General features: G+C 44.4%; 1 protein-coding gene and 1 non-coding gene across 2 annotated transcripts in view; both read left to right on the top strand.

Annotated features, from left to right (window-relative positions):
• Positions 1-11,946, top strand: part of LOC124556627 (protein zyg-11 homolog B-like) — a 222,705-nt gene extending 210,759 nt beyond the window's left edge. The window contains exons 13-14 of the mRNA XM_047130596.1: positions 7,817-7,967; positions 11,759-11,946. Of these exons, the coding sequence (XP_046986552.1) occupies positions 7,817-7,967; positions 11,759-11,913 (306 nt within the window). The 3' untranslated portion in view covers positions 11,914-11,946. The remainder of the gene's footprint in view (positions 1-7,816; positions 7,968-11,758) is intronic.
• Positions 6,989-7,063, top strand: Trnat-ugu. Its single transcript has one exon. It is a non-coding gene; the product is annotated as a tRNA-Thr (tRNA).
• Positions 11,947-18,486: the final 6,540 nt, after the last annotated feature.

Here is an 18,486-nt window from a genome sequence, read left to right as displayed (position 1 = left end):
ACATAGTAAACTGCTTGTTCCCTCTCACTGAGTTAACCGAGTTTGATAAATTTGTTAAAGTATAGTGATGCAATGCCAGGTCAAAAAATATTTACTAATACACTATGACAAATAGTTTCTAAGTAGTGTGAGCAGTCTTGTTTCAAATTTCTAAAATCTTTCTATCAAATTAGAGTTCGAAAAACACTGTTAGTCTGGTGTTAAGTTTTTCTAGTAAGTATGTAAAAATCTTTTGGCCTACTGAAATTTTATGTTACTCTGCATCATTTAGAAGCAGATTGTTGGTGTCATCGCTTTGCATGTGAACATATTCTGGGTGTAGCTGGTTTGATATTTTCTGCACTAGATTGTTCAATCCACTGTACAATTCAGACTTGTGAACTTTCTCATTACATTTGTGTGCTGAGTATGTCTTTGTGTCCTGTGTGATTCTAATTGTGTGCAGTGAATGCTGATGTGTTAAAGAGTGCCCTGTTCTCCACATTAATGTATTTCTATGTGGAGATGAATTGGATGAAGAGTGCGTTACATCCAGAACAGAATCATGTCCAGACTGGTATTGACATGATTCATTCTTTACCTGTCTGACATCTGGGAAGAACATGTACATCCTTTGACCTGCATCACTGGCATCTCATTCCCACGGCCATACACCACAGTCTAGTCTTGCAAGTGCCATTTATTGTGATAGCTGTTATTTTCTCTACTTGTTCTGGGTCTTGATTACATAACCAGCACCATATGGTCCTGGTACATAATAGTTACATTAATTGGTTATATTCACAGATTAGTGACAAGCAGCGAGTCTGCTGGCGAGGTTTCAAAGACACCTGTGAGCCTTATGAATACTCTCCTCTGAGCCCAGTGTAACCCAACCTTGCACACTTAGCCCACACCCTTTTTCTCCTGTTCCCATACACTGGTAGCAAAGCTACTGATTGCAGTAAAGATAGCACTGTGTTGTATTTTTACTTCTCATAAGAGTATTCTGTATGTAACAGAGCCACCTGTGATCAGTTTGTTTATTACTTTGTTGGATGTAAGTGTCATTGTGTTAATGTATTTAATAACATTTCTTTTTTCATCCAGTTTCACTTCTGAGTATCTACAGGTGGTGCTTGGCTTCATAGGTGTGACTGCCACAAATTTTTCATGGATTGTAGCAACATTGTTTTCCATCAAATCCTGAAAATTAATTGCCACGTGAGACACCACTTTATCAGTGGGCTGCACCATTTCCTTTCGGCTCTGGTAATGGTGTGCTATGGTACTTTGGCACAGGGATTTCTGTTGTGCCATAACTGCAGACATGTACCTGCAAAAAAGAAAAAAAACTAGAAATTTCACTTTATTGTGATAAAAACTTTATGACCACACATTGTGTTATCCATGTTCCAACAGTACCACTGTTCTCGATTGTCACAATTTTTTGCCCACACAGCTGTGCAGTCTAGCTTGTGTGAATATCATTGCTTATCACAATGGACTCTGTCACTGTTTTTTCATGAATAGTTACAGCCTTTATCTCTGATGGTAAATGTTACTGTGGATCTTGTATTAATGTTTCTGTAGGTGGACAGTGTATATGTCATTCGCCTTGGGAAGGCCAACAGCCAGTGATGTACTTCTAATCACATTAAACAGTACGACTTTGGTACTCTAAGGATTCCTGGTGCATCCATAAAACTTAAGTGATGGTTGAAAGTAGTTAAAGTGTATTCTGCTGTGATCCTTTAAAAGATCTCCATATATTTCTTATAGGTCCAGTTCATCTTTCCTCTGTACATGATTGTTGCAATACATTACGTACTTCATGAACTTAGCTCGTCAACTTGTTGGCTCACGAACCATGCAGTATGTTAACTCCATTGGTGGAAATGTAGTGGTATCCTCTGTTGGGGTAGCTTAACCATGGCAGGAAATGCTGTGTTGTTTAAAAAGTCATAGCCTCTTCACTCCTAGTCAGCTTAAGGTCATACTTGATCTCATTATGGGTACCTTTTATTGCAGAATGCATTCTGCAGGCTCCATTATTATCATTAGACAATAATGTTTCAATTGTGCTATTTTCCACTGAGGTTTTTTTTTATGTAAATGTTTCTGAGTGGTAGCAATGTGGAGAGTTGTCTCACTGGTTGTGAGGCAGGCCATTGATCTCTCATAAAGTTGTAAATACACTAGGATGTATCCCATGATGCTTCATTTGTGATGCGTTGAGCATATAATGGAAAGTTCATGAGGGTCATGGGACTCTAATGCTTTAGATGGAAATAGATTTGCGTTCAAGAGGAGGGGTGTTGAAATACCCTTCTGGCCATACAGGTTTAGTTTTTTACATCTTGCCCAAATGCTTAACACAAATGCCAGAATGGTTCTCTTGAAAAGAGTGTGCCTAGTTTTCTTCCCCATTCTTGTCCAATCCAAACTTCTACTCTGTCCATAATCACTTCATCGTCAACAGGACATTGAAGCCTATTTTTCTTCCCTTTCTTTAGTGACATGATGTAAGGCGAGCTTCTAGTATGTGTTTGGATTACCCGATATTATCTAACTACTGTTTTGTTCTTATTTTTACTGTTTAGTTTCTTGTTGAACTCTGCCTTTTCTGTTCTTCACTTCCATTAGGATTAGGTCATGGCTTTATCATTTGTACCATTAACTACAAAGTGTATCATATTATATGCTATTCATTTATGCAACACTGAAAATTAGGCCTAGAATACTTGCAGTAGCCACCAGAAAGATCGCGGGAGGCGCACATCGGCACAGTGTGTCACGGACGGTAGTTGCCGCAAGTAGAGTCCCGTCCACCAGAGGGCACGCAAGAATTCAGCCACGACCTCTGCCGGCGGAACAACAACAACAACTCAGGCAGCACGGGCCGTGCCCAGTCAGTTCACATCGGGCATGCCTAGGAGACAGTTCCCGGTCTACGCTATGTGAAGTGCGACTGAAAACGTGAACTGTGTTACTACACAATTGGCGACGAGTAGGGTCATTCTTTCGCGTGTTGCATCGTAGTTCCAGTTTCGCAGCTTATCCACGGCGTGGAGGATTTAGTGTGGGTTTTGGTTGAGCAGCAGACGGAGTTCATGGCCACCATGAAAGAAGTGCTTCCGGCGTTGCTCTCCACACAGTCTGCTCCAGCGCCGTTCCCTCATCCCTTTCCCCCGTATGACAAGACGGCGGAGGATTGGGACGCATATGAATATCGCCTTCGGCAGCATTTCCAGGCATTTCATGTTGCTGATGCAGAGGTATGTCATGCTCTTTTCTTGTCTTGGATATCTCCCTCACTGTATCAAGTTTTGCGGCAGCTAGCGCTGTTGCAGGAACCCTCGTCCTTGTCTTTTGACGCATTGTGTTCATTGCTGTCTTCATATTATCACCGCCGCACGCATCTTGTGGCGGCTAGGCTCGAGTTCTATCAATGCAAGAAGCAGCCCCATCAGTCTTACCAGGCGTGGGCCACTACCCTGCACAGTCTTAGTCGCAAGTGTCATTTTGTCACGGAGCAGTCGCGAGAGTCGTACGCCCACATTATGCTGCGCGACGTCATTGTTCGTTCGGCCCCTGATAGGGAGGTCCGGCAACGGGCCCTGCAGTTAGAAGACCCTTCCCTTGAGGAAGTCCTGTCCATTGCTCAATCATATGAAGTCTATCACACCACAGGTCAACAGTTGGAAGCGTGGTGTGACGTCGCGGCAGTTCAGGGCGGCGCGGCCACGTCCACTGTGTCCAGGGTGGACGACGTGCGAGCAGTACAATCCGGCCGTTACGGCCGCTCCCGCACGGCGCGTAAACAGAGTTCCAGCCGCCGGCCCCCGTTACCGTCCTGTGCGTCATGCTATATACATCATGTTCAGTCAGAGTGCCCCCAGCTTTGGGCCGTTTGTCGCAAATGTAATAAAAAAGGACATATTGCTAAAGTTTGCCGCTCAGCCTCAAAAGAATCGAAGGAAGCAGGTACAGAGGACATGGACATTGACATTCAGGAAGTTTCATCGGGCCAGGCTCCCGACGCATCGGCACACAAACTCTTTATCGAGGTGTCGGTTCAGTCGCTCCGATTACAACTGCAAGTAGATACGGGCGCAGCAGTTTCTTTGTTGAATGCACAAACTTACTCCGACCTTGGGTCGCCCCCGTTGGCGTCAGTTTACCGGCGTCTACGCGGTTATGGTAAACAGTTCATTCCTCTACTGGGTCAATTCACTACCGACATGACTTACAAATCAGTCACTCGGCCTATTACTTTTATTGTTGTCAGTGATGCGAGCTCCGCTAACCTTTTTAGCTTGGATGCCTTTCAAGCTTTTGGTTTTTCTATCGCTGACACCATACAGTTGGTCTCCGAAGACGTTCCCTAACAATCATTGGAATCTTTGATCTCTGACTTTCCGGATATCTTTGAGGAGGGCCTGGGCCATCTTTCAGACTTTGAGGCTCAATTAACGTTGAAGGCGTTGGCTCGCCCGCGTTTTCTATGCACGAGGCAGATCCCCTTGGCTCTCCACCCTCACGTAAAAGAAGAGCTAGACCGGCCAACGCAGATGCTTTTTCCCGTCTTCCGGTGGGCCCGGATCCTAAGTTCGATCGAGAGGAGATTATGTGTTTTCATTTGGATGTGGCGTCCCGCCAAGCGGTTGATGGCTTCCCGATCACTAGTTCTAGAGTCGCCAGGGAAACGGCAGTTGACCTGGTTCTCCGGCAAGTAGTTCGCCTCATTCAGCAGGGGTGGTCATCCCGACCTCCAGGCCGGGCCTCGGACCCTCTTCGTAATTATTTTGTTCTACGAGACCGCCTCTCAGTCTTGGAAGGAGTTCTCCTTCTGGCTACCGATGATACAGCTCCTCATGTGGTTGTTCCTGCAAGTTTGCGAAGGGAAGTCCTCACGTTATAACATGAGGGGCACTGCGGTGTTTCCTGTACTAAAACCTTGGCTCGCAGACAATTGTACTGACCCGGTATTGACAGAGAAATTGAGCACTTGGTGGCCGCCTGTTCCCAGTGTGTGAGCCAACAGGCATCTCCCAGGTCAGCGTTCTCTTCATGGCCGCCTGCAACCCAGGCATGGGAATGTGTTCACATTGATTTTGCGGGCCCGTTTCTCAATGGCTTTTGGCTCATTGTCTTTGTTGCTTATTCCCAATTCCCATATGTGGTTCGCTGCTCCTCAACCACTTCAGAAGTTGCAATCTAGCAAAAATCTTTTCTGTGGAAGGTCTGCCAGTCACCCTGGCCTCGGACAATGAACCTCAGTTTATTTCGCAAACCTTCCAGGATTTTTGTAGGCGCTTTGGTATTCGGCACGTTTGCTCTCCCCCCTTTCATCCACAATCGAATGGGGAAGCTGAGCGCATGGTACGCACATTTAAGGCGCAGATGAAAAAGTATGTGCATGAATTTCCTGCGGAGGAGGCGTTGACGTTTTTCCTGATGGCATACTGGACCATACAAATGGGAGAACACAGCCCTGAAGACCACCTCCACGGGTGCCAACCTAGGACTCTGCTGCATCTCCTCTGGCCTGGTCCTTGCCAGTCTTCGCAAAACGGAGTACCCGGCTTTCCACTGGGTATGCCGGTCTGGGCACGTGGGTTTGGTCGCAATCCACGTTGGATACCAGCGGTGGTCCTGCGCTGAAATGGCCGCCGGCTCTATACGTTGCAGGTTGCAGGCGGGGGACCGGGAGGTACATCGTCACAAAAATCAGCTACGTCCACATTTGGGCACCCACTCGCCAACCCCTCGGGCACCGGCTTCCCCATTGCCGGCACCCGTGTTGGTTTCTCAGGGGACGCTATCGCCCCTCCCCCCTGTGACTCCGCTGCACTGCGATGGTTCTCAGCCTTGGCAGCCTCCAGTAGCTCCAGCACCGGCATCACCATCGTTAGAGATGCCCCAGCGAGAGCTGGCCCCCCTCGCAGGCCCGGTTTCTCAGGAGCCTGGTTCACCTGTGGTTGTCCCTTCCCCGTCATCCCCTCCACTGGGTCTTGCCCCTCCCGAGGTGGACCAGGATCTGGAGTTCGACAGCTTGTCTCCCTTTCTGTCCTGGGCTCCGGTGGTGGGACGATGGGGGCCTCTTCATATGGGTCACTTCCAGCCGTATTCGAAGGTTCCGGCTCGAGGGTTGGCAGATCCCCTCGACTCCAGCCTTCCGATGGACGTGGAGGTCATCGCTCCTGCACGACGCTCCACCTTCCGACGCAGTGGATCACAGTGGCTTCACCCCCTGAAGGAGGAGGAGTGCAGTAGCCACCAGAAAGATCGCGGGAGGCGCACATCGGCAAGGCGCGTCACGGACGGTAGTAGCCGCAAGTAGAGTCCCGTCCACCAGAGGGCACGCGAGAATTCAACCGCGACCTCTGCCCGTGGAACAACAACAACAACAACTCAGGCAGCAAGGGCCGTGCCCAGTCAGTTCACATCGGGCATGCCTAGGAGACAGTTCCCGGTCTACGCTATGTGAAGTGCGACGGAAAACGTGAACCGTGTTACTACAATACTAATTCGGAAAATAAAGTTGTTGTAAGGTTGCTGACATACCTCACATGATGTTATCAATTATTTTGTGCTGGTAATTTTATATCTGCCATACATTCTACGGCTTGTAATCTTCAAACAACAAAACATTTTCTATTTGAAATTACAATTAAATTGACACCCTAGCTGCAAACAGGTGTTGATATACTTCATTGGGGACATGTTGAAAATGTGTGCCCTGACCGGCCATATTTTAATTATATATGACAGTAGTATCTGTTCCCGAAAGAATGGCTTCTCAGCCATTGACCTTCTTGTGCGAACGCACACGCTATGCCCGAACTCATTCGGGACTTGGTAGATTAATCTGCCACGAGTAATGAGTATGATGTGGAAACATCTATTAGGCACGCTATGAATGTAGTGGTGTGGACATGTTGGGAATGTGGGTCTCACGGGGAGCGTGCAAGGGATAAGTCCCTGCAGGCACACTATCCTCTGTGCCCTCGGTGGCTCAGATGGATAGAGCGTCTGCCATGTAAGCAGGAGATCCCGGGTTCGAGTCCCGGTCAGGGCACACATTTTCGACATGTCCCCAATGAAGTATATCAATGCCTGTGTGCAGCTAGGGTGTCCGTTTAATTATCATTTCATTCTAGCAAAGCTGCATGGTCATCAATGGTAACTGTTCTTTCGGGAACAGATACTACCGTCATATATTTTCTATTTGTATGCTTCTCAGTACACATGATAGTTTACTTATGTTGTTCATTACTACACTGAAGACAGACTCATTGTTTTCTTATTTCACATGGTCAGGAGCACTATCCACTCGGGTTAAGGTGCAAACTTTTTAAACAAGCAGTAGTGACATTGAGATTTAATGTAAAACTGTTATTATTAGTTTTTTCCATCTTCAGAGGGTGCTGTAATTCTACAACTGTACTCAGTTAATGAAATTGGCTTCATTATTCATTATTAATTCTGCGACTGGTTTTGGCCCTTACAATCAGGCCATTTTTGAATGGGTTTGAAGATTGTGCTGTTGAGAAGCAACATCCAGGAAAAAGATGCCTGACTGTAAATTCTGAAATAAGTCATGAACTTAATAAAGTATCCACTGGCAGCCGAAATGGCTTTTCATTAAAAGTTGTGTCAGCTTTAAATATTTATAATATTTTCCCTCAGAAGTTTTTCTTAGAATACTGATTAGGTTACTTCACTTTGCATAGTGCTAAATATGTGCTAATGTTTGTGAAACAGTTTCTTATATTGCTTGTCTATTGTGCAAAAATTAGTGACACAATAGAAATTGTTCTTTCAATTTTAGGAAGAAGTTGTAATAGACTGGGAAACGCCAGATGGGGAAATGGTAGCTTATCGATCATTTCAACCATTTTTCCCATTATTGAAATGTTTTGAGACACATCAAGTTCAGCTGTGGGCAGTGTGGGCCATACATCATGTTTGTACAAAGAATGGTAAGTTTATGAAGATAGAAGACAATCTTTTTTCTTTTCCTTTTTCTTGGAAATACTGCATTTATTGAATGCATGTTTTCTGACAACTTGATAAATCATGCAATCAAGGCCTTAACTCCGTTGATTGGGTTGATGGAATGATTCCCTCCTCCCTATGTATGTGTTCAGACACTTTATTTCTATGTTGGTTGTGACTATTGTCCACAATTTGATTGATACTGTTTGTTGTTGATGGAAATTTTATGTGGCTTATCCAATGAGCTTACAGTGGTACCTGATAATTTGGTGTCTGCAGTTAGATTTTGTTTGGCATATCAGCAGTGATATTCTATGGAAGTTACCCACTCAACTAAATCAAACTGATTTGTGAGATATTATATGTCAGTTCTGAAAACTTTGGCTATTAATGTTACTATAAGTAATATCTGCATATTAACACTTTATACTTGATCCACATCATGAACCCATTATTGTCCACATTTTTATGCCTGTGCCAGATATGTGTGTTTTGGTATAAATTCACCCTGCAAATTCATGAAAAACATCACCATTGCTGTACTTCTTGTCAGTCCCAACCAGTTGGAGCTATTAGTACATTTTCTGTACCATACTAGTTACCAACAAATTTGCTTAGTCCCAATATGAAACACCCAAGAACCAGTCCTCTTGTAACACAATGATATGCACAGTGTAAATACACAACCATTTTCATCACAATTAATCCATAAATTTAAGTTCTGAAGTAAAGTGCACATTACTGTAGCCTGTTGCCAGACAATCTAAAATACCAGTTTGATGATCACATAATCTCTGCATCAGCTTTGTGAGATGTCATCTAACAACTCCAGTCCACTTCAATGTTCGTATTTCTTTTATTATCATGATACAAAATTTATCCTTTGCATCCTCCTACTATACCAGCCCTTGCTTTCTTCACTGGTAAGACTTTCGTCATGAAAGAGAAAGCAGCCTACATTATATTCCAATTTTATAACAACCTTCTACAGTGATAAGACAAACAAAAATTTTGTCCAAATCAGTGAATCATGGTAAAACATATTGTAGTCTGTGCTGTGCAGCTGAATATAGTTGATGCCTGCATCATCCATCATCTTTCATGATCTTACTCTGGAGGGAAAAAAAAAAAAAAAAAAAAACAACCCGCGCACACCCCCTCCCCCCTCCCCCCTCCCACACACACACACACACACACACACACACACACACTCTCTCTCTCTCTCTCTCTCTCTCTCTCTCTCTCTCTCTCTCTCTAACCGACCGGGGTCTCTATACTCTCTGATAGCTATGGCCTCACTAGGATGAGTGGTTATATCAAATGATGTGGGTAGTGTGGCTGTGGAAGAGGCAAGCAATAAGGGTTGCAAGATATGGAGATAAGAGTACCAGAAAAATATAGCTCACATAGGTGCAGGCAGTGGCAGTTATATGTCGCACACAAAGATACAGGGGACCAGAGTATGTGTTGGGGATGGGAGGAGGTAGAGCTGAGCCAGCTGTCCACCCATGTCACTATGCAACTGTTTCAAATAGCACTGCCTCCCTCCCTCCCTCACTGTGCCCCTTAAAATTAGTTTTTCTGTATTGCACAAGTGGGAACTGCTCCTCTATCACATCTTTCAGTTCTGCAATCCTCCCAGCCTCAATCTCCTGCACTCTGCCCACCATCAAACCTTGCCTCCTTCATAACAGTGTACTCTTATTTCTCGATCCCCCCCCCCCCCCGCCCCCCCCCCTCCCCCCCCCCCCCCCACACACACACATAAAAAAATGTTAAGTCACTTCAGTTATATTATTAAGTTTCTGTGTGCATTTTGATGTATTTCTTTAACTCCTCACAGTATACAGGGTGTTACAAAAAGGTACGGCCATACTTTCAGGAAACATTCCTCACACACAAAGAAAGAAAATATGTTATGTGGACATGTGTCCGGAAATGCTTACTTTCCATGTTAGAGCTCATTTTATTACTTCTCTTCAAATCACATTAATCATGGAATGGAAACACACAGCAACAGAACGTACCAGCGTGACCTCAAACACTTGGTTACAGGAAATGTTAAAAATGTCCTCCGTTAGCGAGGATACATGCATCCACCCTCCGTCGCATGGAATCCCTGATGCACTGATGCAGCCCTGGAGAATGGCGTATTGTATCACAGCTGTCCACAATATGAGCACGAAGAGTCTCTACATTCGGTACTGGGGTTGCGTAGACAAGAGCTTTCAAATGCCCCCATAAATGAAAGTCAAGAGGGCTGAGGTCAGAAGAGCGTGGAGGCCATGGAATTGGTCCGCCTTTACCAATCCATCGGTCACCGAATCTGTTGTTGAGAAGCGTACGAACACTTCGACTGAAATGTGCAGGAGCTCCATCGTGCATGAACCACATGTTGTGTCGTACTTGTAAAGGCACATGTTCTAGCAGCACAGGTAGAGTATCCCGTATGCAATCATGATAACGTGCTCCATTGAGCGTAGGTGGAAGAACGTGGGGCCCAATCGAGACATCACCAACAATGCCTGCTCAAACGTTCACAGAAAATCTGTGTTGATGACATGATTGCACAATTGCGTGCGGATTCTCGTCAGCCCACACATGTTGATTGTGAAAATTTACAATTTGATCACGTTGGAATGAAGCCTCATCTGTAAAGAGAACATTTGCACTGAAATGAGGATTGACACGTTGTTGGATGGACCATTCACAGAAGTGTACCCGTGGAGGCCAATCAGCTGCTGATAGTACCTGCACACGCTGTACATGGTACGGAAACAACTGGTTCTCCCGTAGCACTCTGCATACAGTGACGTGATCAACGTTACCTTGTACAGCCGCAAATTCTCTGACGCTGACATTAGGGTTATCGTCAACTGCACGAAGAATTGCCTCGTCCATTGCAGGTGTCCTCGACGTTCTAGGTCTTCCCCAGTCGCGAGTCATAGGCTGGAATGTTCCGTGCTCCCTAAGACGCCGATCAATTGCTTCGAACGTCTTCCTGTCGGGACACCTTCGTTCTGGAAATCTGTCTCGATACAAACGTACCGTGCCACGGTCATTGCCGCGTGCTAATCCATACATCAAATGGGCATCTGCCAACTCCGCATTTGTAAACATTGCACTGACTGCAAAACCACCTTCATGATGAACACTAACCTGTTGATGCTACATACTGATGTGCTTGATGCTAGTACTGTAGAGCAATGAGTTGCATGCCAACCCAAGCACCGAAGTCAACATTACCTTCCTTCAGTTGGGCCAACTGGCGGTGGATCGAGGAAGTACAGTACATACTGATGAAACTAAAATGAGCTCTAACATGGAAATTAAGCGTTTCCGGACACATGTCCACATAACATCTTTTCTTTATTTGTGTGTGAGGAATGTTTCCTGAAAGTTTGGCCATACCTTTTTGTAACACCCTGTATAAGCTGTCCTCTGATATGCTCTAATATTGTTGTGGTCTGCAACTGTCTTGCCCTCCTCCCACCTCATTTGCATCACCGGACATGTTCTCTCTGCACTTGACTTCTACCCTTGTTTCCTGTATCTCTCTAAGTTTCACCGCTTCCTCACCGCACTTCTTCCGTATTCACTATACGAGATGCGCTCATCCCCCCACCCCTCCTCTCTCTCTCTCTCTCTCTCTCTCTCTCTCTCTCTCTCTCTCTCTCTCTCCTCTCTCTCTCTCATGTGTTTTATGAGCTCACCATCAAAAAGTGAAAGAGTGTATTTTGTAATATTTTTCATTATTTCTTTCATTCTTTTTCAGCAAAAAGGTACTGCCCAATGTTCATTGAAGAGGGAGGAAAACAGATCATACAGAGCTTGCTGGAAAACCCGTCAGTAAACTTCAAAGTGAAGTTTATTTGTGAGAACATTCTGTATGTTCTGTCTCTGGAGAAGCCAAAGAATGTCTATATGTAAAACAAATCACAAATAAATTACTTACAATATTAATTTCCTTCTTCATTAATATGTCATTTTCAACGTTTCGGCTCTTAACTTGTATTACTCCACAAAAACAACAGTCCATGTTTATATATATGACTCTCAACTACAGGAAGGAGACCCGCACCATTTGTTCATGAAATGAACTTGTATGCAACTTGTGCGTAATATGTGTGTGCATAACTGTTGTTTTAAAGTTGACTTGTTGACTTCTAGAGTAGCTCACAATACCAACATGGACATACACAGAAGCACCAAAGAAGCTGATATCAGCACACATATTCAAATACAGAGAGCTGTAAACAGGAGGAATACGGCACTGCGGTCAGCAACACCTGTATAAGACAACAAGTGTCTGGCGCAGTTGTTAGATCATTACTGCTGCACAGTGGCAACTTATTAAGATTTAAGTGAGTTTGAACATGGTGTTATAGTCGGCTCATGAGCAATGGAACACAGCATCTCCGAGGTAGCGGTGAAGTGGAAGTTTTCCCATACGACCATTTCACGAGTGTACTGTGAATATGAGGAATCCGGTAAAACATCAAATCTCCTACATCGCTGTGGCCAAAAAAGATCCTGCAAGAATGGAACCAATGATGACTGAAGAGAATTGTTCCATATGTCAAAAGTGCAACCCTTCCACAAATTGCTGCAGATTTCAATGCTTGACCATCAAAAAGTATCAGCATGTGAAGCATTCAACGAACTATTATCGACATGGGCTTTCAGAGCGGAAGGCCCACTCATGTGCCATTTCTGACTACAGCACATGAAGCTCTACGCCTCGCCTTACCTGTCAACACCAATGTTGGATTGTTGATGACTGGAAACAGGTTGCCTGGTTGGGCATGTGGGATTGTACCCACTTGTCTAATATACGATGCCTCGGAAGTTGTTTTCTCAGATAGCTAGACAAATCTTATTAATGGAGTTTATTACAGTAAATTCAATGGACAATACTTAACTTTGCCTCCTTACTAATGATGCGTCACAAGCAAATGGTGACATGCAAATAATCAATGTTCTTTGATATATACAATTTCCATGCAATCAATTAATATAGATCACAAGTCATGGCTCATCTTCTAGTGCGGCTCTTCTAGTACTCAACATCTAGTGCGGCCGAGGCTAGCTGGAGTGGCGCTTATATTCTCTTTGTATAGGTGCCGCTCCTGTCATGATATCGTCCTATTCAGCATTCTATTGGCTGACATGCTGGCACTAAATGTTACATTGGAACATTCCTCTCCCCCCCCCCCCCCCTCCCCCAAAGCAACAGACCTCCGTCGTGTTGGGAGTGCAACAATGCAACAATGGCAGGGGAGGCCAGAGGGTGGATGCTACACTGGACCCGAAGCTGTGGCTGCAGGGTATGTCAAGCTTTCAATCGTACCCCGGCATTCAACCTTCGCTCTGGTGGAAACGTCCCCCGAAAAATGACCCGAAGGATACACGTCCACCTCCAGAGGCCAATAACCAGATGTAGAAGGCATTGCAGCTGTGGTGGTCCAGCTCCATTGGTAGGACGAGAGGAGACAGAGGCTCTGCCCCATTGCTACTGTGGCCACACTGTCCTCTGGAGCTGTGAATCTGGGGGAAGAGACACAGAAATGTCATTATTCACATGACAGTGGCGAAGTTGATTTTGATGTCAGTGTTGCATGCTGTCTGGACCTGAAAGGAGATACTTGCAAGTGCCAAGTCGATGGATGATCTCGCCTCACACCCACTGTCTGCTGCTGCTAAAAACCCTGTAAAAGACAATATCATGCAGCGCAAAGCAACACTTGTGGCCTTCCTTCAGCACCGATGCTGAGGATGGTGGAGCAGTGTCCAATCGCAGCGGCCGTGAAGCAATTACTCCAGCGATGGTCCATGTCCTGGGCGTGAATGATAGGAGGCAAGAAATAGTAGCATTGCTTGATCCCTGTTGTGTGCGGAGCGAAGTTTGGCCATCTGCAGCTTGAAGGTTCTGACAAATCCTTCCACTTCACTGTTTCACTGTGGGTGTAACAGTGCACTAGTTAGAAGCTGTATGCCATTGCATTCACAGAATTTTTCAGATTAATTTGACATGAACTGAGGGCTGTTGTCTGACAGTATGACTTCAGGTAGACCTTCAAGGCAACAAATAGAGGACAACACCTGAACTGTGCTACGTGACGTTGTCGAGTTCATTTACACAGCAAAAGGAAACTTGCTATACGAGTCAACCACAATCAGCCAATGAGTGTTCCAAAAAGGTCCCACAAAGTCTATGTGCACATGTTGCCATAATGATTGTGACTTAGGCCAAGCAGATAATTTTTGTGGCGGAGCAGACTGATTTTCTGCACATTTGTGACACTGTGACGTCATCTGTTCTATTTGGGTGTCCATACCCTGCCGAGTACAGTGTCGACGCACTAACTGTTTCGTACGAACTATCCCCCAGTGTCCTTGGTGAAGTAACTGCAACACTTCTTTTTGCAAAGCTTTGGGGATCAACACATCTGAATAAGAATCACACTGTGCTGTATAGTGAGGCTATGTTGAAGTGCAAAGTATCGGCGCACTACAGAATTCTTTATGCTATGCAAGGACTGTGGCCAAGATGTGAAAATGTTCAGATCTGAATCCGCTTCCGTGGCCTGTGCAATTTTCCTATAGTTCACAGAAAAGACTGAAGCAATTCAGAATCCTGAGCATCAGTGTGACAAGAGACAGCAGAAGCATCAAAGTCTATATCAGGGCCAGTCGGAAGACATGAAAGTGCATCTGCAATACCATGTTGAACTGTCGTACGGTACACAAATTCACAATCTCATGCTGGTATTGAGACGAGACAACAACAAAGCTCATCTTTGCAATTTTTTGGCGGTTCGTACAGGAACCAGTTTCGTTGGATGAAACAAGAACAGCAATGGCTTGTGATCCATGACTAAGTAGAATTGTCTGCCATACAAATAGTGATGGAATTTGGTGTCACAATACGCAATAGCCAATGCCTCTTTCTGTATTTGTTAATAGTTACACTGAGCTTTGAACAACACTTTTTATGTGAAAGCAGTAGGCCTGCCTTTATCACCAATACTGTGTGAAAGCACTGCACCGACTCCATAAGAGGGAGCATCAACTCCCAATACAACTGGTTTGTCAAGATCAAAGTGAATTAAGCATCGATCACTGAGCAATGCGTCTTTAAGTTTTTGAAAAGCTACGTAGCACTCATCTGTTCAAACAAAGGAGACATTCTTGCGATGCAATGGAGCTGCGATTTGTGCAGCATTTGGTGTGAACCAAATATAATAGTTCATTTTCCCTAAGACTGACTGAAATTCCGTGAAATTGCGAAGAACTGGCAAATCTCGTCCGGCTAACAAATGCAACTGAAGAGCATGTAAACCTTGACTGTTTATGACATGACCAAGACACTGCAACTCAGGTTTTAAAAAAATCACACTTGTCCAGTCTACACTTTATTCCTGCATCAGATAACACAAGAAACAAAGCACCCAAATTTTCAATATGTTCTTCAGGTGCACAACCTGTTACAACAATGTCGTCGAAATAGTTTGAATAGTTTGGTACTTGTGCTGTCAGCTGTTCCGAATACCGTTGGAAAATGGCAGGTGCAAAAGCACTGCCAAAAAGCAAACACAAATATTTAAACAAGCCCAAATGAGTGTTCACAACACACATGGTTTGAGATTCTTCATGTAATGGAATTTGAAGATATGCGTCTCTCAAATCAATTTTTGAAAAATAGCGACCAGAACCTAATCTGTCCTTGAGATCCTGTTGGCGTGGCAATGGATAAGTATCAACCACAGTTTGTGGGTTGACTGTAGACTGAAAGTCAACACAGGCGAATGGGACCTGAAGGTTTAGCAAAACCAATTAACTTGCCCATTGACTAGCTTGTATGGGCCCAATAGCTCCGCTATCTTGCAATTCTTTAAGTTCAGCAGTGGCTTTGTCCTGTAACGCAATGGCAACAGTTCTGGCCTGGCAAAATTTTGCCTGAGCATTGTCTTTCATGGTAATAAGTGCAACAAAATTGTTAGCATTGCATAAACCTTAAGAAAAGAGTTCCAGAAATTCTTTTAGCAAACTAGCTACACCAACTGATGGATGGAATCCGGACACTGACAACAGATTGTCCTCAATATTAATACCAAACAAATCAAATGAATCAAGACCAAATATGTTCTCACAATCGCCTGATTGTAGCACCGTAAAAGTCATTGTTTGCGTAAGTGAATGATACATGGCAGACAAAGTACATGTTTCGAGAACAGGAACGCCTTGTCCATTATAAGCCGTTAGTTGCGTGCTAGTTTTAGACAGGCATGGGGAGCCTAACAGTTCATATGTGTGACGATTGAGCAATGTAGCAGAGGCAGCCGTGTCCAACTGAAATTTCACATGTATCCCGTAAAGAAGCAAATGAACAAAAAGTTTCCTGGACTGGCATAGCACTGAAGAAACTGCTTGTATGCCAGTGTTGCGAATGCCTGTTGCAGACTTTGAATATACTGCCTTAATGACATGGGTAGTGTGACTAGATTTTTGTGAATGGGCCGATTTCTTATGTTTGTTCCATTGCAAATGTACGGTTTGTTCATGTCCTTTCCTGCCTCAAGCATAACGCTGAGCTTGTCAGGACGGACAGTCTTGGCATTTGTGCCATGAATAATACCAAGGGCATGACTTAATTCCATTTCTCGATGTAGCCGCATGTTTAGCGAACTGTTTATGCAGCGTGGAGAGGTGTTTACGTGGCGTGGCGAGCACAAGCTGTTGCTGAATGGGCTGGTCCCAAACAAGGGACTCAACCCGACAAAATTGCTGGCTGTTCAAATTTACCATCTGACAGGGCACCTGAATCTTATTGATCTATTATTTGCATGACCTTATGAAGTGATAGATCAGACTGTTTCAAAATCTATTCTCTGAGTTCACATCACGCAACATAACATCTGAATATAAAGCACCACAAGCACATTTGAATTTGTATTTCCTCATCATACCTTGCAGATCTATTACCCACCCACGATAAGTTTGTTCTGACCATTTTTTGCAATTAAAGAATTGATAACTAGCTGCTACCACATTTACTTGTTTGTCATATGAAAGTTCACTCGGAGTGGCATTAGGAAATAGTTTGTTTGTGAGCCTAAACACTGCACTTCCTACTGTTGGGAGAAAGTAATGGCTTTTCACAGTACCTGGTACATTGTGAGCAGTTACGTGGGCTTCAAACTGTTGCAATCACTCAAGCCATTCTTCTTCTTGTTCACAAAACTGGCGAAAAGGCGGTATAGCATCTAATATAGGGTGCCTAGGAAGCTGTTTTCTCGGATAGCTAGACAACATTCAAACAAATCTTATTAATGGAGTTTATTACAGTAAACTGAATTGACAATACTTAACTTTGCCTTCTTACAATGATGGGTCACAAGCAAATGGTGACATGCAAATAATCAGTGTCCTTCGGTATATACAATTTCCATGCAAGCACTTAATATAGATCACAAGTCACAGCTTGTCTTCTAGAGTGGTTCTTCTAGTGCTTGACGTCTAGTGCAGCCTAGGCTAGCTGGAGCGACACGTATATTCTCTTCGTATAGGTGTGTCTCCTGTTGTGGTGTAGTCCTAGTTAGCATTCTATTGGCTGATGTCATCTCACAGACTTCTCTGCTGTATCATTCACACCGACGTGCTAGCGCTTAATGTTGCGCCGGAACAGGACGAGTCTCGTTTCAAATTTTATCGAGTGAACGGACATCTGTGGGAATGGAGACAACCTCATGAATCCATGGACGCTGCATGTCAGCAGGGAGCTGTTCAAGCTGGCGGAGGCTCTTTAATGGTGTGGGGCATGTGAATTTGGAGTGATAAGGTACCCCTAACATGTCTAGATACGACTCTGACAGGTGACATGTATGTAAACATGCTGTCTGATCGCCTGCATCCATTCCTGTCCATTGTGCATTCTGATGGACTTGGGCAATTCCAGCAGGAAAATGTGACACCCCACACATCTGGAATTGCTACAGAGTGGCTCCAGGAACACTCTTCTGAGATTAAATGCTTGTGCTGGCCACCAAAATCCCCAGACATCAAAATTATTGAACATATCTGCGATGCCTTGCAGTGTTCTGTTCAGAAGAGGTCTCCAGCCCCTCGTACTCTTATGGATTTATGGACAGCCCTGCAGGATTCATGGTGTCAGTTCCCTCCAGCACTATTTCAGACATTAGTTGAGTTCACGCCAAGTCGTGTTGTGACACTTCTGTGTGCTTGCGAGGACGCTGTGTGATATTAAGCATGTTCACCATTTTTTTGGCTCCTCTGTGTGCATTGTACAGCACGACTTACTGTACTGATGGAGGAGATTATGTAACGATGTAAACACAGATCCAAAGATGGCAATAGAGAATTGCCGAAACTGGTCATCTCTATGAATAAATTATTTTAGTGATCTTGGCAGTTGAGAATTTATTCAGTATTCAGAACATCATCTGTCAGAAGATGATGAGTATTAATCATGGGAAGAAGTAA

The sequence above is a fragment of the Schistocerca americana genome, chromosome X (genome assembly GCF_021461395.2).
Source record: "Schistocerca americana isolate TAMUIC-IGC-003095 chromosome X, iqSchAmer2.1, whole genome shotgun sequence".
Lineage (NCBI taxonomy): Eukaryota > Metazoa > Arthropoda > Insecta > Orthoptera > Acrididae > Schistocerca > Schistocerca americana.
This window is presented reverse-complemented; position numbering and strand designations above follow the sequence as displayed.